The sequence below is a fragment of the Opisthocomus hoazin genome, chromosome 8 (assembly GCF_030867145.1).
Source record: "Opisthocomus hoazin isolate bOpiHoa1 chromosome 8, bOpiHoa1.hap1, whole genome shotgun sequence".
Classification (NCBI taxonomy): domain Eukaryota; kingdom Metazoa; phylum Chordata; class Aves; order Opisthocomiformes; family Opisthocomidae; genus Opisthocomus; species Opisthocomus hoazin.
The window spans coordinates 58,268,753-58,293,939 of record NC_134421.1 but is presented as its reverse complement, the minus strand read 5'-3'; the positions used below and the strand labels follow the sequence as shown (position 1 = coordinate 58,293,939).

The window sequence follows — 25,187 nt, the reverse complement described above, 5'->3', positions numbered from 1 at the left end:
GCAGCAACTGCTTTGCTATACAAATCCACTCCTGTTTGTATGTATTTTGTGGCTTAAACACAGCTGGCAGCTAAGCCTCACTCAGCCGCTTGCTTGCTCCTCCACCCAGTGGGATGGGGGAGAGAATCAGAAGGGTAAAAGTGACAAAACTGGTGGGTTGAGATAGACAGTTTAATAGGCAAAACAAAAGCTGTGCATGCAAGCAAAGCAAAATAAGGAATTCATTCACTGCTTCCCATTGGCAGGCAGGTGTTCAGCCATCCCCAGGAAAGCAGGGCTCCATCACATGTCACGGTTTCTTGGGAAGACAAACACCATCACTCCAAATGCCCTGTTCTCCTTCTTCCCCCAGCTTTTATTGCTGAGCACAACATCCTATGGCATGGAGCATCCCTCTGCTCATTTGGGGTCAGCTGTCCTGGCTGTGTCCCCTCCCAGCTCCTTGTGCACCCCCAGCCTACTCACTAGTGGGGCAGTGTGAGGAGCAAAACAGCCTTGATGCTGTACAAGCACGGCTCAGCAAGAACTGAAACAGCCCTGTGTTCTCAGCATTGTTTTCAGCAGGAATCTAAGGCATAGCATCATACGAGCTACTGTGAAGAAATCTAATGCTATTCCAGCCAAAACCAGTGCAATGTACTACATGTTAAAGTAGAGGTAGCTTTTGCCTCTGTGCTTGTTCACTTTGTGATGCAAGTTACACTGGTTTCATTCATTTTAACTTTCAGTTTTTCTGTATGCTTCTTTTTCTTTCCTTTCTTTTTTTATGCTTATGTATGAGTAGTGTCAGGCAACATTTGACTTGGTGTTGTCTGACTACCTGCAAAGTTTCATTGCTGAAACACCAGCACTTGGTGTAAAGACTAGTTGTATATCATTCTAGATTGTCTAAACGTTAACCTCTTCCTTCTCTATTCTGTACAGTAACAATAAACTCAAAATGTATATATAAAGTTCTTGCTTACAGACTTTTGCTTATAGACTGCAGGTAAAGGCCCCCAGGTTGTCAGGACTTGGTGAAATTCACCCTGGACTACTTAAGGAGTCAGAGAAGCAACCTCTGACTGTCTTCAGAGACCTGGAGAAGGACAGGATGGTGGAGGAGTCTTGCTGAGTGCAAAAGGATTTACTTTTTGTTTCTAACTGAAGGAGAAAGGAGAACCAAAGGAATCAGAGACTACTTCAACAATTTTATAGAAGTTTTAGTACCTTGAAAATAATAAAGAGATAAGCAACAATGAGCAGACATTTTTCAAGAACAAATTGTATCAGACTGATAAAACATTCTCTTTGATAAAGTAACCAGCCCAGGGTAGAGCTAAAGTAGATGTGAAAATTTCTAATGATAACACTAGTAGAGCTGAGGAACAGGTACCCAACAACGTTCTAAAATCTCCTTGGAGCTCCTAACGAGCAGGTTAAATAGCCTCAGGAGTGGCTGGGCAGATGCCCAGAACAAGGGCACAGCACCCATGCTCCAGCTTGTGCCCGTGGCGTCTATCACCATGTTTTATTGCATTGGGGAGCCAAAATTAGACACAGTCCTGCAGATGTAGGCCCACAAGCACAGAATAGAGGGAAATAATCCCCTCTCTTGACCCTCTGGCTACACCTTTACTCATGCAGCCCAGGAGGCTGCTGGCCACCTTTGCTGCCAGGGCACATTGCTGGCTTGTGGTCAGCTTGGTGTCCACCAGGACCCCAGGCCCTTTTCTCCAGCGCTGCTTCCTCGCCAGCTGGAACTCAGCCTGCACTGTAGAACAGGGTTTGTGCCTCCCTGGTGCATGACTTTGTTATAATTTACTATATTAACAGACTGGCACACAATATCACAAGCAAACAGTAATGTTAATAAAACTAATCTGTATCAATTACGGTTCTTAAAGGGCAAACTGCGGATTAGCATAGTGTGCACACCTTGATTTTCATGGTGTCAGTTGATTTGATATGCTAGATCAGGACATTGTCCAGCCCAGGTACGATACAGTGCTTACAACAGCAATGATGCAGGGAATACGCTCTTTATCACACTGTTATCACCAAGAAAGTTCCAAGCTGTGCGATAGCATTGTGCTTCAGGGAGAACTTTGACTTTCATAAGGCCAAGATGATCTAACAATGGGAATTTATTACTTTGAAGATTTCCTGTCTGAACACAGAAAATGTCCCTGACTCCCGGTGCAAAATTTCCTGTTGGCCACAAAACCCCCTTGCTCAGGGCATTTAAGGGCCAGATCCTGGGTTAGGAGAGCAGAGCGTGGGAAAACCCATCCCCTGTGTAGCAGTGTGCCATTTTCTTGACATAATATGTATCTCTTGAAGGACGTCTGCGACACAATTGCCTTGTTATTTAGATTTTATTTTTCCCATGTTCAGACCAGGCTTCTGTATGTCGCATCAGCCTCATCCATAATCTTCCCTCGAGCTAGAAGGTCACAAATTTTCAGAAGAGAGTATTGTGCAGGGAACAGAGTTTTACAAGGTACACCAAATTATTGATATGTAAAGCCACTTGCTGCTATTGTGAAAAACCCAGGAGGAAGTCAGATGGAAAGAAACTGGAGGGAAGGACACCAGACATGGAGCTCCCACTTTCTTTCTGCAGCATAGACTTGATAAAGATAAGCAAACTGATGGCTAAAGGGAGATTCATCTCTGCCTCCTTTGAAGAGGAGCAGTGCAGTTGTGTCCCTGGGACACTCAGGGCAGGACCCAGTTGAACCACCCAAGATGCCCAACTAACACCCAAGTTCTCCATGCCTATGGAGGCACTCCTTAAATGGGGTGAGCTTTTTCCCACCAGCTTTGCCTATCTTAAAGTTAGATATTTAACATAGGTCACCTGGGTCCACCCTCTGCTCAGTGAATGGCAGTGCTGCAGGCAGCTATTGGAGAACAGTCCTTGACACCCACCTTGGGACAGGATGAGTAACCTTCTCAATTTGCCAGCCTTTCTGAGTCTCCCACAGGAGCCCAGAAGACTAGCTTTCTATTAGACCTGCTAAACCAGATGTCCAACCTTGACAGATGCAGTGAGGTGAGAGAAGTCCTGCCTTGATTGCTTGCTTTCCCTGTGTAATAAAAGCAAAGGCAGGAATCCTGGAAGGCCCTGAGGAAGATCGTCTTGGCCTTGGTTCGTGCACATAAGATAGGCAGGCAGGATCTCCTGGGTGCTTATTTTCAAAGGCATCTGCTGAGCACCCAGGGAATTTAGGTACTTACTTTAGGAGGATGGCTTCCCTGGGTGCCTAACATTTAAATGCAAAAAAGGTCACTCCCTCAGGTGAGGCAGCTGGATTGCACCCCAGTCACAAGCCACTCCCAGGGGCAGGGTGCCGAGTGTTTAACCATGTTATGTGACAAGGGCTTAGGTATGTTATGGTTCAGCTTGGACCAGTGCCCTTCTCTGTGGTCACCATGTGGGGTGAGAGAACCCAAATGGGTCCTGCCACCAGACTCAGCTCTGGTGCACTTTGTAGGATCTGGGACTCCTTATTAACTGGCCTTTGGCTTGAAAATGCAGTGTTTCAGCCTCACCAACCCCTTGCTTGCCTACGTGTGCTCCTTCAGAGCTCCAGCTAGCAGAGGAATGTCCTGACTACTTAACTCTCCTGCAGGCACTTGGGAGCCAAAGATCTTTGCAAAATACCTGCAGAACAGAGTACGTGTCAGGACTCTTGATATGCTTTCAAGACACTTGTCCTTCACCTTTGATGAATCTGAGGTATGCTGGTATTTTGCATCTAGCCCAATCCCACTGGCCTCCCTCCTTCCTATTGATCCTATCTTGCCCCCATATTGGTGCATAACCTCAAACAGAGGTCACGGTCTTGCTGTAGCTTTCTCTCAGACTTTCTACTCATCTTGCTTTACTTCTTGAGTGATAGGAAGCTTTTCTAAGCATAGCAGTAGGCTGAGAAGTGTGGAAAGTAGTACAATACCCTGCTTTGGACAAGCATGCAAAACAACATGCCACCCCTGTCTCTTTCTGGATATACCTTACCCTGCCATGGTACTCACTCTCACCAAAGAGAGTTTACCAAAAGGATTTACCAAAGATAGGAGGAATAATCTGAAAACGTGTTTTGTTAAATATGGCTTTGTAAGGTAGAAGCCATTGATGGCCACCATCCAATCCCTGGATGGAGCCTGGTAGATTGTTTCGTTCTGTTTCCCCAAGTCAGAGCCAGTGTAATAGTCTGTCTAGATTGATGATCCTGGATGTGTACAAATAAACACGTGTGCATAGGCATATGTGTAAAAATGCAATTTGTAAAGCAAGAAAATGTTCAGTGTTTCAAAGAAATATAATGCTCTACCTCTCTCTAAAACTTCGCTGCCCATCTCTGTTGGTCTACGCAGTCACGGCGCCCTCTGTTGACTTCGGTATGTGCCTGCAGCTTTCCTCCTACAGCGCCAAGTCAGAGCTGACTCTTGTTCTCAGGGCAGCTGACCAGGAGACTTCACGATGCAGTTTATTTTCCTGACACAGAATCACAGAAGGGTTGAGGTTGGAAGGAACCTCTAGAGGACATCTGGTCCAATCTCTTGCACAAGCAGGGTCACCTAGAGCCGGTTGCCCAGGACCATGTCTGGATGGCTTTTGCATATCTCCAAGAATGGAGACTCCACAACTTCCCTGGGCAACCTGTGCCTGTGGTCGGTCAGCCTCACAGAGGAAAGGGGTTTCCTGATGTTCAGAGGGAACCTTCCTTGTTTCAGTCTGTGCTGGTGCCTGTGGTCCTGTCCTTGCGCACCAGTGGAAAGAGCCTGGCTGCATCCTTTCTGCACTCTCCCTTCAGGTCTTTATGTACATTGACGAGATCCCCCCTGAGCCTTGTCTTCTCCAGGCTGAACAGTCCCAGCTCTCAGACCTTTCTCACAGGAGCCATGTGACAAGCCCTTCATCATCTCAGAGGCCCTTCATTGGACTCTATTCAGTATGTCCACATCTCTCTCACAGTGGGGAGCCCAGAACTGGATGCAGCACTCCAGCTATATCTCACCAGTGCTGACCAGAGATGAAGGGTCACCTCCCTCGACCTGCTACCAACACTCCTCCTCATGCAGCCCGGGATCCTGGATGCCTGCTTTGCTGCAAGGAGACATTTCATGCACACCAATCAATGCAACAGAAAGCAGCGGTGTACCCGGGTACTGTACTCTCAGTGTTCATGAAAGGAGTGCCACAGCCAAAGAAAGGTGATGTAGAGCCATGTCAGAAGCAAAAGAACAAAACGCATCATGATTTACAACTACCACAATCCTAAAGGCAATCCAGTGAGGATCTGATCTTTATGGTCCTTGTTACTCAGATATGTAAAACTTCAAGAAAACATTTTAACAGCCTCCAGATTCCAGCGAAGTCCCCAGTAAAATTCAGAAAGGCAGTCCCATCTACCATGACTGCAGGTGATGCGCAGTTAATGGGCAAGGCTGTTCGGGGGTGACTGCCAGGTCTGCAGCAAATGGGACAGAGGGGTCCAGCCCTGTGTTCCCCCTGTGCCCCTTCACCTTCCCACTGTTCCCATCCACCAAGACACGCTTTGATGCCTTCTGCATTCCCCCAGGTCCCCTACACCCTCTTGCTGCTCCTGGGTCCTGAAGCAATCACCACCCAAGCCACCTTCCTTTCAGTGGCCGCACTAATTGTCAGTGTCTTCTCTTAATTTGAGAAAACTTCACAGCGCAGCCTGAATCCGTGGCTGAGCCCTCGTCTGGGATGTGGGGAGTGCAAAGAGATGCTGTATCCCTGCAGAGATCTCCCCACAGGGCTCTCCAGCAGCTCTGCTGGGGACTTCTCTCTCAGGAGGGGATGGCTGACATTTTCTCTGCCCCGTCCTGTTCTTGCACTAGTTAGCCAGACATGGTTCTCTTAGCCAGATGTGGCATGTCCAAAGTGTGTCCTTCAGAGCCTCAAGTCATTTCTTGTTGCAGAAGATGCTCTTGTTCGCTGCTAGCAAAAATGATGTGCTCACAGCATTCACATCTATGTCTAAAAAAACATTCAGTTTCCCCAGAAACAATCCCGTGCTGCAGAGCCCTGCTCATGTGGAGGGGAGAGCTCCCGTACCCTGCCACGCACCAGGGCCGGGAGGCCAGGGGAGAGGCCATGGGGAATTAAAGTGTGGTGGCCGAGTACCTTCAGTTAGCTACAGCTGGAGGATTTCGGCTTTTTATTCTCTTGGTTGGCTCATTAGTGAGGATGGGAGGAAGCAATGGGGCCACCATACTTCTACTGCAAGCATCGGGGAACTCTGTGATGCTTTCTGATTAGCCAGCTGAAGAGTTAGGGATTTAAATATATCAGGCACATCCAGCCTCCAGTGTTTCTACCCTCACGTAGAAAGACAGAAGAGGAATCCTGCCCACTGGACACGGCCTCTCGTTCTGAACCCAGGCGCTTTGACACAGTGCTATTAAGTGCTGGCGCATTCATTAGCTGGTGCCTCTTCGACAGGCTGGACTATAGTTTATTAATGGGTGAATTACTCTTCTCCCAAGTGGTTCCTCTAAATAATTTAATCTTGCTGTAGAATCAGAAGGTCTGGCATTTCTGAATATTCTGCCTCTCTTCTAAGGGATCACCAAAATTTGTGCTGATGATGTGCTTCTCTGTGTGGGAAATGGCAAAACACTGCCGCCGCATGGAAATCCTGGTTTTATGCAAGAAATTAGAAAGGAAGTCTAGGAAACGTGAGAACTTCCATTCACAGAAAATATTTTCACTTTGGGGCGAGATCGGCAATCAGTAATATGAACTATGTTGCATATTACTTATCTAAAGTGACATTTAGATGTTTTTAGCATGAATTGAACCGAATGTTTCCCATCTAAACCGGGTGGAATTCAGTACAGAAGCAAAACGCTCTCGGCCACTGCTGTTCCGCGATGGTTCACATTTTCAAAGACTGATACGCTGAGTGCAAATAACAGAGGACGGCAGGCGCGTGCACCTTGTTTTCTAGGGAACAAATAGTCTGGAAGAATACAAATACCCTGACGTTAAGCTGTGTTAATTGTAACAATGTCTCAATATTCTCGTTCAATTTTTTCTTGATTAAATAAATTGAAAGCAATTATACCAAGTCACTTGAAATTCTTTCAAAAATTAAATATCTTAGCTTTTATGGTTTTGAGTGTTTTAAAAATGGAATTTATGTACATTTCACTGTCCTTTAGAAGAAAGAGGTTTCATTCTGAAATGTGAAGCATTTTGACTTTGACCGCAGTCTTACTCAACTTCTTCATCAATGACCTGGATGAAGAGTTAGAGTGTACCCTCAGCAAGTTTGATGATGACACCAAACTGGGAGGAGTCGCTGGTACACCGGCAGGCTGTGCTGCCATCCAGCAAGACCTGGATAGGCTGGAAAGTTGGACACAGAGGAACCTGATGAAGTTCAACAAGGGCAAGTGCAGGGTCCTGCACCTGGGGAGGAACAACCTCATGCACCAGTACAGGCTTGAGGTGGACCTGCTGGAGAGCAGCTGTGCAGAGAGGGACCTGGGAGTGCTGGTGGACAGCAGGTTAACCATGAGCCAGCAGTGTGCCCTGGCTGCCAAGAAGGCCAATGGCATTCTGGGGTGCATCAAGAAGAGTGTGGCCAGTAGGTCAAGGGAGGTTTTCCTTCACCTCTACTCTGCCCTGGTGGGGCCCCATCTGGAGTACTCTGTCCAGTTCTGGGATCCCCAGTTCAAGAAAGACGAGGAACTACTGGAAAGAGTCCAGCGGAGGTTTACGAAGATGATGAGGGGACTGGAGCATCTCTCCTACAAGGAAAGGCTGAGGGAGCTGGGCTTGTTTAGCCTGAAGAAGAGAGGGCTGAGAGGGGACCTAATAAATGCTTATAAATATCTGAAGGGTGGGTGTCAGGAGGATGGGGCCAGACTCTTTTCAGTGGTGCCCAGCGACAGGACAAGGGTCAATGGGCACAAACTGAAGCACAGGAAGTTCCATCTGAACATGAGGAAGAACTTCTTCCCTCTGAGGGTGACGGAGCACTGGAACAGGCTGCCCAGGGAGGTTATGGAGTCTCCTTCTCTGGAGATGTTCAAGACCCGCCTGGACAAGGTGCTCTGCGGCCTGCTGTAGGTGACCCTGCTTTGGCAGGAGGGTTGGACCAGATGACCCACAGAAGTCCCTTCCAACCCCTAACGTTCTGTCATTCCGTGACTTTCTCCATCTGTTCCCAAATGTTGTTTTGATTCACAGATGTAGGTCTGTGAGCGCCTCTGCTTGACCTGAATGTTCCTCAGTCCCCACCCGCTCCGGGAGCTCCCTGCCGCTTTAAGAGTTTCGTTTGCATGTCCCCGCCTCCGCCCCTCAGACCCCGCCCCTGAGCACCGCCCTCCGCGCTGTACCGGGCGGCCGCCTCCGCCAGGGGGCCTCGTCGCGCGGCGGCGCCCGCTCCTCCCGCCGGCGGCGCCCCGGCCGCCGCTTCCCCTCCCGCCCCGGCCCACTGCGCCTGCGCGCGTCCGCGGAGTCCTTGGAGCGGCGGCGGAGGCGCGCGGGCGGAGCGGCGGACATGCAGAGCTGGGGACGCGTCTCCCGCGCGCTCGCTCGGGTACGGCGCCGGCGGGGGACGGCGCTGCCGCGGGGCGGGCGGGAGCCACGCCGCGCCTGGGAGCTCGGGCCCGGGCCTCTCTCACGCCCCCCCACCCCGCGGCAGGGCGGGCGGAGCCGGAGCGGGCGAAGGAGGGGCGGGCTCGGGGCCTTGTCGTGCAGCCGCGTAGTTTGTTGGCTGTCCGCCCTCCCGGGAGCGGGGAGGGCTGCCCCGGCCCGGGAGGCTGCGGCCGGGCGGGCTTGCGGCTGTGGGAAGCGGCAGCTGCCGAAGGGCCGCGTCCCGCCTCGAGGTCTCGGAAGTACGTTGGGGAGCGTCCCCGGCTCCCGTCACCGGGTGGTCGGCCCTGAGGTGCTTGTAGCTGCTGTGCTGTGCCGTCCCGTTACAACTGAAAGCTCCCGCCCTCCAGAGCCGCCTGTGGGCTGCTGGCTGAGGGCGCAGGCGGTGACTGTGGAACAGCAAGGCGCTGCATGAACTCCTGTGGGTGCCTGCCCCGTGCGTGTCGGTGGGTGGCTGGAGAGCCCGTGGAGGCAGGGCGCGGCGGTCGGCCGAGGCCGCGGGGGGGTGGTGGCGGAGCGGCTCCAGTCCGCGCCCTGCCTGCCTGCCTGCCTCAGTCCTGCTGGCCCTGCTCTGGGTCGCGGGCGACCGTTCTCCTCTGCGCGGCCGAGTGGTTGTTCTTCAAGGGCAGCCTTCACATTTTCAACTTTCCCTTTCTAGAGGAGCCATTTTGATCGAATTCATCATGGTCTCCAGGGAGTTTGTGCGGTGCCACAAAGGACCTATGCTGATCAAGGTAATTAATTGTGAAGAATTTCTTTGGACAAAAAAAACACCCACAACCCAACCTCCCAAAGAACCACTAAAACCAAAGCAGTGCTTCGAGCTCACAAATCAGTCTTCCAGGTGACAGTGGAATCCATGTCAGCTTGGAGATTTGCATGAAAAAGAGGGGCTTGTTTGCCCTATTTAATATCAAGCTAAAGCTCTAAACAGAAGTTGAACGTTATATGACATAGGAACAGTGATGGTAATTAATATTGCAAAGGAGATTGTTGTTACAAGATATGAATTAGGTGCAAAGTTCATAGCTTCTGCCATGCTTGTAATCAGTAGAGGTTGCACAGGTATCGATTTCAGCCATATTTTCTCCTTTGTATTGCAAACTCCTGATTTTGTGGCATTCAGTATGCATTTATCTTTTGCACTAAACATCAGTAGAAGCTGGAAATGCTGGAAAAATGTTATAATAAACTACCCAGACATCTTGGGTTACGTTCTTAAAGGATTTACAGCAAGAGGGATGGGCCAGGCAGAATTCAGTTCCTTCACTTGGTTTTCCATAATTTTCCCTGTAAAATTTAAGACTGACTGGTTTTACTGCAGAATGAATACCTCCGCACAACCTTTCCCTTTGTCCAGAAAGTTATTTTCAGATGTGAAGTGCAATTTACTTATCTAAACTTAGTTTATTAAGTTGCATCACTTTAAACAGCTATTTTGCTTTTTAAAAAATATATTTTCAAACATGGATTATTTCAGAAATGATAAGCTGGTACTTCTGCCGTCAGATTTTAATTGTTGAAACAAAAATAACTGAAATGTTCTCTGTTTCAGTTGATGCTGATGTCACAGTTATTGGCTCCGGTCCTGGAGGGTATGTTGCTGCTATCAAAGCAGCTCAGCTTGGGTTTAAGGTAAGATGAGACCTTGCTCAGATAGCGGAATATTCACCCAGGTGAACTTGAAAGGTGTTTGTGTAATACCGAAAAACTGAAACTCTTCTGTTGCATCTTGGGCCACCAGATGCTGTTGACATGTTGATAATCTTTCGTTACCTTGCTTGCCCAGATCATACAAAAATTGAAATGGTGATGTGAAGGTATTACTGTCAGTAGTCCTCCTACTGACAAAGCTGCTCAGGACAGCTTGCTTGTGATTGGAAGTAATAACTGAGGTGGGCTTACACTCTTGTGGAAGAGAAGGTGGGAAAAGAATGCTAGGAAGGGATCTTCTACCAGCAAAGAAAAGACAAAAAAAAAAAAGACGACAGTGACAAAAAGGCCACTGAAAAACTGTCCTGATGAGCAGACTGAGGGAACTCAAAAGATGAAAAAACAATATTCAACAGATGTGCTTTTTGAATATGCGTAGAATTCCATTACTCTGTGAGAATTTTGGAGGCAAAAATATGTCCATAGAAATACTATAGTGTCTAATTTACATTTATTTATTTTCATCTCCGTTGTTCTGTCTGTAGTCTTTGGATGCCTGTTGAAAGAGGCAACTTTTATCTGATGTGTACTAATGATACGTCATTTAATTGAGTATCGTGCGAGTTACATGTACAGAATGCATTTTGGATTTTATAAAGTTGTGAAAATATGCAGTGTGACTTCAACAGGATATTTTTTTACCTTCGCTCTTTAATATGAGACCAACTCCCTCTCTTGGCACTGCATTATTCTTCCCTTAATTATTTTTAAATCTGAGAAGGCGGTGCTAGCAGTCTTGAGTGTGTTCCTGCTGGCAGATATGTCCCAATGCTTCTGAAGTATGATGGCTGGACTTCATAACAAAAATGAGTTGATTAGACCACCTGGTAAGGACAGGAACTCCTGTTGATGAATGGAGTTCCAGTGAAGCACTGAAACGGGGGCTCAGATAGCGTGTAGGCTTCATCCCTGAATATTGTCAGAACTTGGCTGTACAAGGCCCAGAGCCACATGATGCATCTTTGGTGTTGACGGTGTTCGGAGCAGTAGACTTGACCACATGGCCTCCAGGGGAGGTCACTTTGACCTGAACTGTTCTGTAATTCTGAGTGTTGTCCCTCATTGGTCATTACTCCCACAACTGGGTTTCAGTGATGTCTTTTTGGGTCTCTTTCAGCATTCTAATGTGTAACTACCAAAATACAAATATTTGAGATTTCATTAAGAAGTTTACATCTGCCTATGACCTAGTGCAGATAATTGAGTTGTCTTTATCCATGTTTGTGAAAATTTTTTTTGTATTAATAAATAATCTTGCTTTTAAACGTGGCTTGTTACTGGCCTGTTAGTACCTGAGAAAAAAAAGTGCTCAGTGCTACAGGTTTTAATTGAGATTAAGGCCTTCTGCCACGTAACTTCAGGTTTGTTTATTCTGCAGGTATTTTTTGTGGCTGTATGCCTCCTTTGCTTGGAGCAACACTGTCCTCAGGTCCTTCATATCTGTGATTAACAGTAGGATACCATATACAAGGAGGTTAAAAAGTGCCTTGAATTCTGCTTTTTGTCATAGAAAAAAAAAATCATTATGCTGCTAATGAGAGGGCGCAAAATACTTGGACATGCTTGCATGTGTCACCTGTAGCATTGAATAAACATGAAGAATGTTTATGCTGTCCTTGAGAAATGTTTTTGTGAGACTGGCTATCTACCTAACTGCTGAGAGATTCGGTAGTTACACTATCCATGGCGGAACCCGAGCATGCTCTACTGAATTAGTGAACTTTAACCTTCAGTTTTAGTGCTGCGTCTGTTAGCATGAGCGTTAAGGCCTTGTGTCGCCACCACAGCATCCCACGTTATTGCCAGCAATGTCCGCTGGGCATTGGCTGTTCGACAGCTTTGCCTGACCTTGTCAGTGAAGTTGATGTAAAGTGTATGAGGCACAACATCCTTATCGGGTACAGGTAGGAGACATCTGGTGCTGGTTGATCCGTGGTGCAGCTTTTAAAGCCCTTGGGTCATTTTTCCTGCATTCCTGTGCTTAAAACAGGAGGAAGGGTAGACAGGAGATCAGCATGTCTCAGTGTGTTTCTGTGATATGATAGGCGAATCGAGCTCTTTGTGTTACCATCACCTCTACTTTAGCACAAATGCAGCAACTGAAAGAAACAATGAAAGGCTTTCACCTGGGTAGTCAATTCTCAGCGTATTGGAGCTCTTGGAGTGTAGACTGAGGAACTGTTATTTTGAACATGCGTGTGTGCCTCTTGCAAAGAAGATGCCAATTCTTTTGCTTCTGTAAAAAAGGTTTACGATACTCTCTCCCCTCCAAGTGATCTGTTTTTACTTGGAAGTTTTGTCAGTGTTTTTTTTTCCTTTGCACACTTTGATTTTGGCAAGTTGATGAGAAAGAGATGATATATTTTCCATCCACATTGGTATTGACATTATTTTCGCTTAGTTTTGCTTTATTTGTTTTTTATTCTTTTCTTCGTTATAGGTATTGGTACAACTTCATAGCCGTGGGTCTTGCAAGATTACATGTTCAGAGAGGGAAAAGTTGTTTGTAGTTTGGGGGTTTTGTGTTGTTTTCTTTAAAGAAAATATTACTTCATGTACTTTTAACCTGTATCAGTTCATTTGTTGTTTGCTTGCAGTTGTTTGGTTTTAGGAATCTTTTGCATGATTTACATGTTTTGCTTTTTCCAGGTTGATTTTTTTTTTTTTTAGTTGTAAGGGGAATGTATTTCATAGAACTGAGTGTTTTTAGTCTGTGGATTTTTGAAGCGGAACAGCACTTAAACTTGTGTGAAAGCATAAATGGTGCAGTGGGGAATGTGTCTCTCCTAGTAGAGAATTTTGCTGCAAAGAGCAATGTTGTGGGTTTTAAGTTAGGAAAAAAATGAGGGAGGGAAATCTGAGCCACAAAATAAATGTAGAAATGAAATTAGTAAGACACTTGTAGAGAAAGAGTTATCGGGTAAATACCAAATCTTTGTTACCAATTCTAATTTGTCAGATACCCTGTAAGGAAATGGTGGCACAGTATTGCTAAAAAGTTCTTCCCCCCCCCCCCCCTTCTTTCTCAGACTGTCTGTGTAGAAAAAAATGAAACCTTAGGTGGAACCTGTTTGAATGTTGGATGTATTCCGTCCAAGGTAAGTGCACATAGTTTGTCATAACTTCATTGAAAACAACAGATATTACATGTATCACTTCAGAAACTCCTCCTCAGTCTTTTTCCAAGATTGACATATTTTCTTTAAAAATCGAAATTGCAATCCAAGTAAGCTGAGGATCCAACTAAATGATGAAAACCAGAGGTGCATACAGATGTATCTTCTCACTCTGAAGAGTTGTTGAGTCTGTGTCATAACCAGTAGCTGACTGCAGTGTTAACTGTTTCAGATGGTTGTATCTCTTGTAGTCTACCATGTTACGTTCTTGATCTCTCATATCAGTTTGTTCAAAATAAATCTGTAGTTTTATCCAAGATGTTCTCACGTTAAAAGAATGCAGAACCTTGTCACTAGGGGTAGAGAAAGTAATCTAAATTAGAGGGAGAGGGGCATCCCTGGAAAATCAGGAACTCTGGTTTTGGTTGGATGCAGCACGCCCTGAACATAGCTGTCTCTGTTGACTGTAGAAAAAGCCTAGTTGATTAGCTCTTGAAATATTAGTCTAAGCTAAAATAGTCTTCTCGCCAGCCCCGAAAGATGGTCTGGAGGGTGGGGCTGGTAGTGCTTGTGTGGAGTAGTGTGGGTGGGGAGAGAAAAGGGAGAGTCCAAGGCATGCAGTCTGAAAGAAAGGAGAAGAAAGAAGTTCAGAAGAACCTAGCATTTGACTTTGTCAGTCCAGTTTTAAGTAATTTCAGAACTTGGGCCTTGCAAGAGCAGTGCTGTTGCAAGATAACCTTATTAGTCTAACCTAGTCTATCTAGCGGAGTCTGTCTCATTAGCACCCAGCAGGAGAAGGAAGATGCTGGTAATGCCAGGTTTGTAATGGCTGTAGTAACAGACATCACTTTCTTACCAGGATCCCGCCTAACTATATTGCTATTTCTAATCTGTTTGCTCAGCAAGGTTCCATTAGCATGGTAGGAGAAAATACAGTATAAATACAAAGTTTTTTACATGATATGTTAATTTCCCTAAGCATTTTACTAATAGTTCTAATGAAGTTTAGAATATCTTAATATAATGAGAAAAAACTCAAAAATGAGGTGTAGATCGACACAGTGTTACTTTGAAGGTTTGGAACTTTGCCAGGGACTATTTAACTTTTCTTCTTGAGTCTTTTGTTTTTTGGGTTTTTTTTTTTTTAATCGTTTGAAGTTCTTAAGAAAATACTTCTGAGCCCATGGCTAAACTTGGATACTGTCCACATTTTTTTTTGAATGGCAGTAAACTTTTGAAGTAGTTACATAGGCTGCATGCACTGAGGCAGTAACAAACTATTTAAAAATTCCTTTCCAAAAAGCCACCCAAAATAATACACAGGGCATGGATTTTTTTGCTTTTTAATTGCTGAAGTCTTAAGCGGGTGGCTGTGTCTTCAGTAATGTTGGATGTTAAGGATTCAGAGTTGGGACAATTGTATGAAATGGGCGAATTAATTTTAAAGAGAGTTGATAAGACTTATTAATAAAAAGGGAATTATCTTAGTCTGAGAGTATTAGTTTTACTCAAGCATGTGTATATAAGGTAGGTATCTCAAAATGTTTTGCTGTGCCTGCTTTCTGTCTGTGCAGACTTGCGCTGTTCTTGAAAAGTTACTGATAAGGTCGTGTTTAAGATGGCCGTAATGAAAGACCTGATTTTTCTTACCAAGATCCCTCCCTAGCTATACTGCTATTTCTAATCAAAATACAGTTCTAGAGGTTCTGCATTTCAGGCTGCTGATTTATAAACATCCCTATAAAAACTGTTCTAATTTTATTTTTAAATTCTGAATGTCTAGTGACCTAAGCTAGCTCTCAGCCATCTAGCTTCAGCTCAGCTAGCTGTGCAGTTGTAACAGCCTGAGCAAAACTCCCGAACCACAAAATTTAACTCGCATAGATCTACACAAGCTAAAATTTTAACAAGGATTTCAGCAGAGATTTTCCTTATCTAGTTTTTCTGTGTCCTGTTTTTGTTGACAAGTAATCTCTTGACTGAGGTAATTAAATTCCTCTGTGAGTTAGCCAGAATCATTCTTTTTTCTACTTAAAGTTTGTTTCTATTTTTTTTAATCCTCATGGCGTCATTCCCAATTTCTCTGGTGAAATGGGCAAAAAGGATAGGTGTGGATTTAGTGACTTTCTATTTTTATGTTAAATATGTAACTTCATAAAACGCTTCAATAAGAGCTACTGTGTATAATTTCTGTTTGAAATATACCTTTTTAAAAACATAAGTCAGATTTTTTCTAAATAGTGAGAATGTTTTGCAAATAAGATTGGATTATTTTTTTGCAGATAATATAAATAATCGTGAATGTATGTCCCAATTCACATCACTGTGTGTGTATTTTAGGCCTTGCTGAACAACTCGCATCTGTATCACTTGGCCCATGGAAAAGATTTCGCTAGTAGAGGAATCGAAAGTGAGTGTGAAGAACAACTTGTCAGTGCCTGTTAACTTAAATGGTTTCCATCAACAAGCAAATTTAATCATTCACATCTGACTACTATAGTTTTCTGGTCAGAAAACTTTTTAGACTTATACGTAATATCTGTTATCTGTCAGTTGGAGGGTTAGGGACGTGAGTCCACTTCTTGAACCCTGACTCCTGGATAGATAAGTTGTGTTTAAAAAGTGTAATACTGCTTTTTAACATAGCAGTCATTGAACCTGACCTTCAGTGTTTAGTAGGGCCATTCAACACATCTTACTGTGTCAGAGCTGTTAATTGTGTGTAGGTTAGCTCCTGTAAATAAAAACACTGCAGTGCTTGATAGAAGGCTTTTTTTGACCTTAGTTACAGGAATCCGTTTGAATCTAGAGAAGATGATGGAACAGAAGAGTGGTGCAGTCAAGGCCTTAACAGGTGGAATTGCTCATTTATTTAAACAAAACAAGGTTAGTTTGGATTGTATACTGAGGTATAGCTGTGATTTTTTTTTTTCTGATCCCATTTTCTTGCTTCTTACATTTTCATATTCTCGCCGCTCTCACCACACAAATTAATTGGAGTGACTGACTTGACAGGGGCAGAATTTGAATGCTTCTCTTCTAGGAAATTTTTAAACAAACAGTTCCTTCATTTTTAATCTACTTAAAAGAATAGTATATGATTACTTTATGATTTGTACCAGATGGTGATGCAAAGGTACATATTAGCAGCTTCTCTAAAGCATTAGTAAGATTCAGATTAAATGTAGCATGATTTATGTAAGTAATTGGAATCTGAATTTACTGTGTTCTGATTACTAAAGGTTGTACATGTATCTGGGTTTGGAAAAATAACTGGCAAAAACCAAGTCACTGCAACCAAAGAAGATGGCAGTACACAAGTTATCAATACGAAGAACATACTTATAGCCACAGGCTCAGAAGTTGCTCCCTTCCCTGGAATTACTGTACGTATTTGAAATCTTAATGGTACTTTTTTCACTGTGTTGTATTCACATAATTTAATGTGTAATAATTATTTGCATCTGATTGCACTTCACCTTCTGTGTGCTTTATATATAATGTATAAAAGAGATTGTAAACCTCCCTTTGTGGATTCCTTTGTCATTAGATTGATGAAGATAGTATTGTCTCATCCACTGGTGCGTTGTCACTGAAAAAAGTTCCTGAAAAGATGGTTGTCATTGGTGCAGGAGTCATTGGTGTGGAACTGGTAAGAGGATATTTAAACCACTTGGTCTTTCATTTATGAAGGAACAGGGTGGTATTTTTTGTGTTACATTTGTTTGTGTTGCTGTGATGTAACAGATGTTTGGTTGAGTGAATTGTAATGAAACTGTTCAGGCTTCATAGCCTGCTAGCTGCCCTTTCTACCAGAAAAGCTGGGATAAGGGTTTGTAGGATCAGTACTCCTGCAGCCGGTTAGTGAAGCAGAGAAATGAGAGGGGAACATACAGGGCCTCACATACAGGTTTTTTTGTGGGGAGGTTAACTTTTGCTGAGGTTTGTACCTGCTCTGTGTGTCGATCAGAGAACTTCCTTGTTTAAGGGAAGTGTGCTTTAAGCCAGGATAAATTTTTGCGTGTAGCAGTTAATCCCAAGAAATTTTTAATGTGATGTGATTGTACACATTCTAACCACCACAGGAGCGGAGATTTTGTAGTTCATCTTGATCTGAGTCCTTTTGCCTCATGCCTACGTGGTTCAAAAACAATGTGTATTTGCTGGTCTTGCAACCGCTTGAAAATTTGCGTGTCTGCTTAGTGGCTACTTGGCCTGCTGACCATGAAGCAGGGAAAGAGTAAGCAAGTGAAGTACTATGTTGGATGGATGTGGCTAACTGCAGGTAAATAGGGTGTATATGGGTTTTGTTGGTGAAGCCTCGTGATAGTGATTATGGTTATAAATACATACAGAAGCAGCAGAAATTTTATTGCATAAAATTTCCTTAATGTAGTGTTATTTTGATTTAATTTGTATTGGTATTAGAACACCACAAGCAAATTTCCTTTGGATTTTCTGAGCTACATTCAGATTCTTTGATTTTGAATTTTTCTCTACCTATAACCTAAACCATACCTAACTTATACTCAATTATTTCATTAGCTATTTCTTTAAAAGCTGACTTCCATGAATTCAGTCATTGAAGTTTGGGTACGCAAACAAGCAGTGATAAATCCATTTTTTGTGGAGAGGCTGGGGAGGGTTGGTCTTGTTTTGTTCTACGCTGTAACATTTGTAAAAACTGATCAGTTTGCTGTTAGGTGTTGTCCTGCTTTTAAAAAGTTTACACTCTGTGGTAAATGTTAAGAGTAAAGAAATCTGAAGTTTGCTTTTAAAAAACTCTTTTTACCTATATTGTTGTAACTGCAGGGTTCAGTTTGGCAGCGCCTCGGTGCCGATGTGACAGCTGTTGAGTTCATGGGCCATGTTGGTGGAATGGGAATTGACATGGAGATCTCTAAAAACTTCCAGCGGATTCTTCAGAAACAGGGACTGAAGTTTAAACTGAACACCAAAGTTACTGGTGCTACCAAGAATCCCGATGGAAAAATTGATGTAGCGTAAGTGTTTAACGTAAAACTAAAGGAATGCCATAGATATTCTTCCTCCCAATCCATCAAACCTATGTAAAAATACAGTCTGATATTATTTTTTAAACAGAAAAGAATCGATTTAGGATGAAACTTAATTCTTTAGTTAAATTTAATTTTTATCCTGTATTGTAACTTACAGAGCTCGTAATTTGGGTTTTATTGAGTCCTAGATTGCTTGTACAGGAGAAGTTCCATTGGCTTGAGTTGAAGGCATGCTAGTATAAAACCAATGAGTTCAGTAATAAAAACAGAACTCTAAATCGTTCTTTTCATGGAAGATCTTTGCTTCTGGTGTAATTAATATAAATACCATAATTGTTCATACAGTTATTTTCAAGCCAGTAATTCTTGGTTGCTTACTGAAAGGGTTATTTTGTCCATACCTCCTCTTGTCTCAACATAAGCATGGCAGAGATTTTACTGCTTTCGAGTAGAAATAAAGGAAATGACACCAGAGTGTCTTTCAATGGCCATGCTCAAACCCTTTGAAGACTTTACATGCTTTGGTTACTCTGCTCTCAGAGCACGCAAACTGAACTTGTTCTCAGTGCAACTAAACACAAGGATGCACTTGAGGGATGCACCTGGTGCAGGGCAGCTGCTAACAGGTTCTTGGGCCTGAAGAAAGCTTGCTCAGAATACATGGCCCTGCCCCACCCCAAGGTATATATAGTTTGGGTGTCAAGTGCTCGGCACCAATTATTTTCTGTACAGATTTGATATTATCAGGTCGTGCTACTTGCTAGTGGATGTATACCCTGGATTTCTGTATCTAAGAGTTGTTAACAAATGTAGTAAGAGCTACTGTCCCTCCCTCCTCTACTCCTCATCTCCTACAAGGCAGAAGTATGGGGCAGGCTGCGTGCACGTGTTCTGGATGTCAGATCCAGCCAGTAGGTCACCATCTGGATCATGGTAGTTACTGGTCAGAGAAATACAGTGCTGAAAGTTTACAGCTTAGTATTTTTGCTGCTTATTTTTCTGTAGTGTTGAAGCTGCTGCTGGTGGCAAGGCAGAAGTAATAACTTGTGATGTGCTCCTAGTTTGCATCGGTAGGCGTCCTTTTACGAAAAATCTCGGTCTTGAGGATATTGGAATTGAACTTGATAAGAGGGGGAGAATCCCAGTCAATAACAGGTTCCAAACCAAAATTCCAAAGTAAGTAAGACTAAATACTTCTTACTTCTTTTAAGCAAAACTCTTGTTTTTAAAAGTTTAACCTACTAAAGCACTTTTTAAAATTGCATAATGTAGCTTTCTTTTCTGAAAGGAAAACTCAAGATTTCTGTTTATTTCAGGAACTAAAGTTTTTTAGTCAGCCTTTGAGGTTTTGTAACGTAGAAGTTGCTGTGCATTTCGTGTCACTGGTACTTCTGAAAGAGTGGTCATTCTGTGGAAATGGCTCTCTTACACTTCATTTCTTTTGAAATTTAGTATTTTAATCTGTTTTGATCAGAGTTTTCAGTAACGTGTTTCAAACTGACTATTATATAAGGTAGCCTAGGTGTGCTAGGATGTTTTTAAACAGTGTCTCATTCTGTTTCATTGGTCTGATAGCATCTATGCTATTGGTGATGTAGTTGCTGGACCTATGCTGGCCCACAAAGCTGAGGATGAAGGCATTCTTTGTGTAGAAGGGATGGCTGGCGGAGCAGTTCACATTGACTATAACTGCGTACCCTCTGTGATATACACTCACCCTGAAGTGGCCTGGGTTGGCAAATCGGAAGAACAGCTGAAAGAAGAGGTACTGTTGTTGTTCTTCTTGGACAAAAATGGCTTTCCATCTTGGGCATGGTTTCATTGTCCAGTGGTTTAGCTACTTTTCCCAGGAGAATTTCTGCATCTGAATTTATTGCTTACGGTGTATGATTGAATGATTCCCTCCTGCACACCCCTCTCCCAGGGATTACAGTTCTCTTTAATGGCTTCTGTTCTGTGAAGTTAATGTTGTTCATCTGACAATTAATGTTTGTTTCAATGCCCCCTTATACCCCTTCTGGTGGTTATTCTTTTGCATTTCTCTGTGTGTTTTATGCATCTTTTATTTTTGTGTTGCTTCTGTTCTTGTACTTACCAAATTGTCTGTGTGGTTACCTTGTTCTTGTTGGTCATGAACTCAGTAACACATCTGTTTCTTAGGGTGTAGAATATAAAATTGGGAAATTTCCATTTGCTGCGAACAGTAGAGCGAAGACAAATGCTGACACAGATGGCATGGTGAAGATACTCAGTCAAAAATCAACAGACAAGATGTTGGGTGCTCACATTTTAGGCGCAGTAAGTATTGTAAATTGTGCTGCTGTCTCGGCCTTATAAAGGTCTGTTACTCAGTGCTGCACGGTTGCAAAGTAGTTGTCAAGTTAGGAGAAGTGGTGCTTGTAAAAAGAAGGGAGATTTGATTCTACCATTCTAGCATAGTAATTTTTATTTACTGTTCTCTTCGGCAGCCCTGCCCTCCTTTCCATTTTTCTGTTACTTTGGTGTTAGGCCTAGCATTTTTAATTTTTTTTCCCTAGAATTGCTAGGGTTACGTGCCTTCTCTGACCAGTTGTGTGTTTGAGGTGGTTGTATGAGTACTGCCAAATACTTGAGAGAACAACAGAAATTGTTGACTCCAGTTCTGGAGCTGAACAGACTGTGGCTTTTTCATTGTTGTTTTTTTTTTTTTCTCCCATTCAACTTCTTACTTCAGCAAAGCTGGTAAACTTATGCTGCAGTCACCAAATCTGGGGTCAGTAGCTTATGGGACTTTGATTAAAAATCCTTTGTAAAGATGAGTAATCAGAAAATTCTAGTTGGGAAAAGTGTCGTCTTCCGCTGTCCACACATTCCAAAGTTAGACCCTGGTCTCCCTCAGTTTTGTTTCTTAGCTTTAAATAATCTTTTTTTTTCCTAAAGAAGTATGCAGAAACACTTCCATGCAGCTTTGTATACAGCTTTCTTTAAGAGGAACACTAGAACTGCTCTTCATTTTCCTCGAAAGGAAATTTTCTTCTTATAAATGGATATACTAGTGGATAGGCTTTTTGTTTTGAATCCAGTTCTCCTATTTTCTGATAGAAGACACATAATAAGATGTTATGCTAGTTATTTTTTCTCATGATGTCAGTCTTTTAAAAATCGACATGCCTTAAAGGAAGCACAGCTCAGATGGATCGGTGTGAGACAGACTAATTTTCTTCACTGGGAAAGGATGAGGGGAAAATCTTATGATTGTGGATCTAAATGCTAAAAGTGTAACAGGAGATTTCACTGTTTTTGACTTCTCAAAGAAATGTTCTCTGAGTAAACACATAAATACAACAGATAAAAATGAGAGTGCAGATGTAGTAACAGGCTTTTGTTTATCTAGATATCTACTTAACTTTCCAGGAGGGCATTGAAGTTTTGGGGAGGCTTTAGCAGCGACAATGTACGCTGTAGTTTGAGAATGTGGGTATTGTCTTGTAGTGGAAAAATGCCCAGAGGCTGCACAACCCTCAGTAATGAGAGAAGAAGTACTCTCATGAAGAATGATGGTTAGATTTACGCTAGGCTTGAGCACAGTCACCAAATAGATGATGTATTTATGGCTTGTGTTAGAACACAGCTGAAGTGCAAAAGCTGCTTATTTACAAGCTGCTAGTGACTGAGGAGAACCTGGACAACTGCATAAAGATTGGTGTTAATTGCAAATGCCATTAAATTACAGGGTGCCGGCGAGATGGTTAATGAAGCTGCCCTCGCTATGGAATATGGCGCGTCATGTGAGGATGTAGCCAGAGTTTGCCATGCCCATCCAGTAAGTTTTTGCTAAACGGAGTGTTGAACACCAGGGTTACAGAGACATGCTATAATTACATGTAACTACTTATGACTTCAACCTTTTTGTGTTTGCTTTCTACAGACAGTGTCAGAAGCCTTCAGGGAAGCAAACCTAGCAGCATCTTTTGGCAAAGCTATCAATTTCTAAAACGGAGGAGACCATCCGTGTACGTGTGTGGTACATCTCTGAAAACTCTGTGGGCCCTTACGGAAGGCTGAGTCTGAGGATTTTAGGACTGAGTTAAATGCATCTCTTCATTTTAAACATCAGATATTTAAACAAGTAGAGTTCGGAACAAGTGGAATTATCCAGTCTCTGTAAATTAAATACTTAAAACTACATGTTTATTTACATGATGAATGTTGCAGAAAAACAGTCTGACTGAACTCTTCTTCAAACATTTCACTGCTGCATGGGATTGAGGTATGCTGGTTAAAACTCTGGAGAAGTGTCTGGCATAGCTGGTGTTTTCGTGTTTGAAGTAGTGATAGACTAAACCCCTTGAATGCTGGCACTTATAATGCCACTGGCACTTCACATGCCACTGTCACTTCCGCACAAAAATGTGGGGTTTTTTTCTCAAACGATTAACTTTAGTATTTAACCTGCTGCTTACATACAAGTAGCAAAACTTGTTTTGACCTAGTAGTCTTAGTGTGTCGGGAGAAGAGGGGCTCGTATAGAGCAATTAAAGCTATTTTGACTTTTTAAAGAGAAAATTACTCGGTGAGTGTGATTCTCCACACATCATGTTTTCATATTGAAAACTCATCAAGGGAAAAATCAAGTGCTGATGGAGAAATGAAAGATTAAAGAAAAATAATCTTACTGCTACTTAACCTGTTTTGTTTTTAAAGCTTCCGTTGTCCAACTCTCTTGAACTTGAAACGCTAAAACTGGGTAGTGAAGCAGTGCTTGCTGTTAAGTGCTGTGACATGAGGGTTATTCTGCACCTTCCACATGTGAAGGCTGCAGTGTCAGCTCTCCACACAATTAAGACATACTTTCTTCTCTTCTTCTGTTTTCTATTTTTGTGCTCTCTTTCTGTCTCTTCTGTAAGAAGAGAGCTTAATAAATGTTTCATATGGCTGGAGCATCATCTTGGGTTTTCTTTGCTGATCGGTCCCGTTACTTCTTTTAGTGTCTAGGTTGTGGAATAAGTGAAGAAACCCACAAACAAATGGCATCTTTGGCAGATCCCCATCGTGTAGATGGGATGTGCCCATTCCAGTAGCTCCTTTTAAGTTCTGTTTTGCAGGGTGCCATTTCTTCTTGTTAGCCTCTTCTGCCTTGAAGAAAACCTTAATATCTGTTGCTATTCTGCATGTCCTTTTTCATTATGCCAGTGGAGCGATAGATGAGAAATGTACATTCAGAAAATGGTGCAAAAGCTGCTTGGTTCTGTTTATAGACAAGACGGCTGTATACCTCTATCTTTCTTTAGAGCTTCTTATTCAAGTATTGATCCATTATCCATACTGAGCGATGGAAATATATATATGCCAACGTTACCATTTTATTAAGATACCTGTAAATCAACAAACACCAGTGATACTGTTCTTCATTTTGTTTTTTTTTAACTCTGTAATAAATGTAGATGTGGTTAAGCCATGTCAGCTCACTGAGTTTACCGCCAGGTTCTGAGCTAATCCAGTGCATGGATGTGCTGGGTTAAGTGAGTTGATGTGGATCTGCTTTCAAGTGTTAGTGGGAATTTGCTGAAGGGAAAGCAAAGGTGAGACAATAGTGAGGGAAGCAAAACTTGATTCTTCCCATAGATCTTGGCATTTTGGAATCACTTCTACCTGCTGTGGATAAATGCTATGAAGTGATGATCTTGTGCTTTTGCAAGTTCTTCCCAGCAGCCCCGCTCTTTTCAGAAACAGCTTTATGTCCACGTCCTCCACCTCCCGTGGTACTTGGGGCAGTCTTACTGCAGTTCAGTCTTGAGGCTCATCAGTTAGCGAGGCATTCTCGTGTCTCATTTTGTTCGTGTTAAATGAAGTTTGGAAAGTCGGGGAAACTTTAATCAAGAATGCTACTAAAATTATACTGGAGACTATAATTTCCCAGACACTTGAAAATAAAATTCAAGGCCTTAAAATTGTTACTGTGGTGTTACTTGCCTCGCTATCATTCCTGTTCTAGTTAAGTGTACAAAGGGTGTTTGTGAAGGCAAAAGGAAGGTGAGCTACTGAGCCACCTGTCAATGAGCTGATGATTGCTGTTAAGTCTGAATATTGCAAAGCTTGCAAATTGTCTTTGTAACAGCCTCTAAGTATGCTGGCAGTGAAACAGTGTAGGATGCTGGTATGTAATCAGTTCCTGTGATGGATTTTTTGCTGAAGCATTTGTTACCTGTGGAGCTTAGAGGTAATTATTTATTTAAACATACTGCTTTTCAGTTTGCTTAGGTGGTGATACATTCTGCCAGTGATGTCCTGACTGACTTTTGATGGTGTTGGCCAAGGTTATGTAAGGCGCTGATCAGAGTACCGAGGCAGATGCATTCCCCAGGTCAGAGTTCACAGGACGTACTAATGCACGTTGCAGTTCTGCATGCTGATTTGTGTAGCTGATGAGTGGTGTAAATCAGTTTGTGCAGTACTGTACAGTTGTCTGAAGGTGCACTGTTCTACAGATAACTTTAAGTACAGTGAACTGGATGTTACTCTTGCACTTCGAGAAAAGTCTTACTTGTGTTAAGTGCAAGCTGTTTGTAGGGAGCTGCCTGTGTACAGCTCCTTAACTAAGTCATGGTAAGTGCCCTGTGAACTTTTGTAGTTCCTTTTCCAGAGAGGCTTGATCCTCCAGGCTTGGTTTAGCATGTAAATTTGGTGCTTGAAATGAAAACCACATTCACCCCTTCAGCGCGGACCTGTTTCCACTTC

At 43.1% G+C, this 25,187-nt stretch overlaps 1 protein-coding gene across 1 annotated transcript; it reads left to right on the top strand.

Annotated features, from left to right (window-relative positions):
* The first annotated feature begins 8,457 nt into the window (after window positions 1-8,457).
* On the top strand, window positions 8,458-23,389 carry DLD (dihydrolipoamide dehydrogenase). The gene is made up of 14 exons (XM_075429059.1): window positions 8,458-8,567; window positions 9,282-9,357; window positions 10,179-10,258; window positions 13,366-13,434; window positions 15,793-15,862; window positions 16,238-16,338; window positions 16,695-16,838; window positions 17,003-17,104; window positions 18,265-18,455; window positions 19,476-19,646; window positions 20,046-20,235; window positions 20,631-20,768; window positions 22,183-22,272; window positions 22,378-23,389. Exons 1-14 carry the CDS (start codon window positions 8,529-8,531, stop codon window positions 22,441-22,443), a joined length of 1,527 nt encoding a protein of 508 aa, XP_075285174.1. The 5' UTR covers window positions 8,458-8,528; the 3' UTR covers window positions 22,444-23,389.
* The last annotated feature ends 1,798 nt before the right edge of the window (window positions 23,390-25,187 follow it).

Excerpts from the sequence above, each read along its gene's own strand:
- DLD (XM_075429059.1), top strand. The coding sequence starts at position 8,529 with ATGCAGAGCTGGGGACGCGTCTCCCGCGCGCTCGCTCGG. Across the intron at positions 10,259-13,365 it reads CAGCTCAGCTTGGGTTTAAG|ACTGTCTGTGTAGAAAAAAA; the intron begins GTAAGATGAGAC and ends CTTCTTTCTCAG. Across the intron at positions 17,105-18,264 it reads GAGTCATTGGTGTGGAACTG|GGTTCAGTTTGGCAGCGCCT; the intron begins GTAAGAGGATAT and ends TTGTAACTGCAG.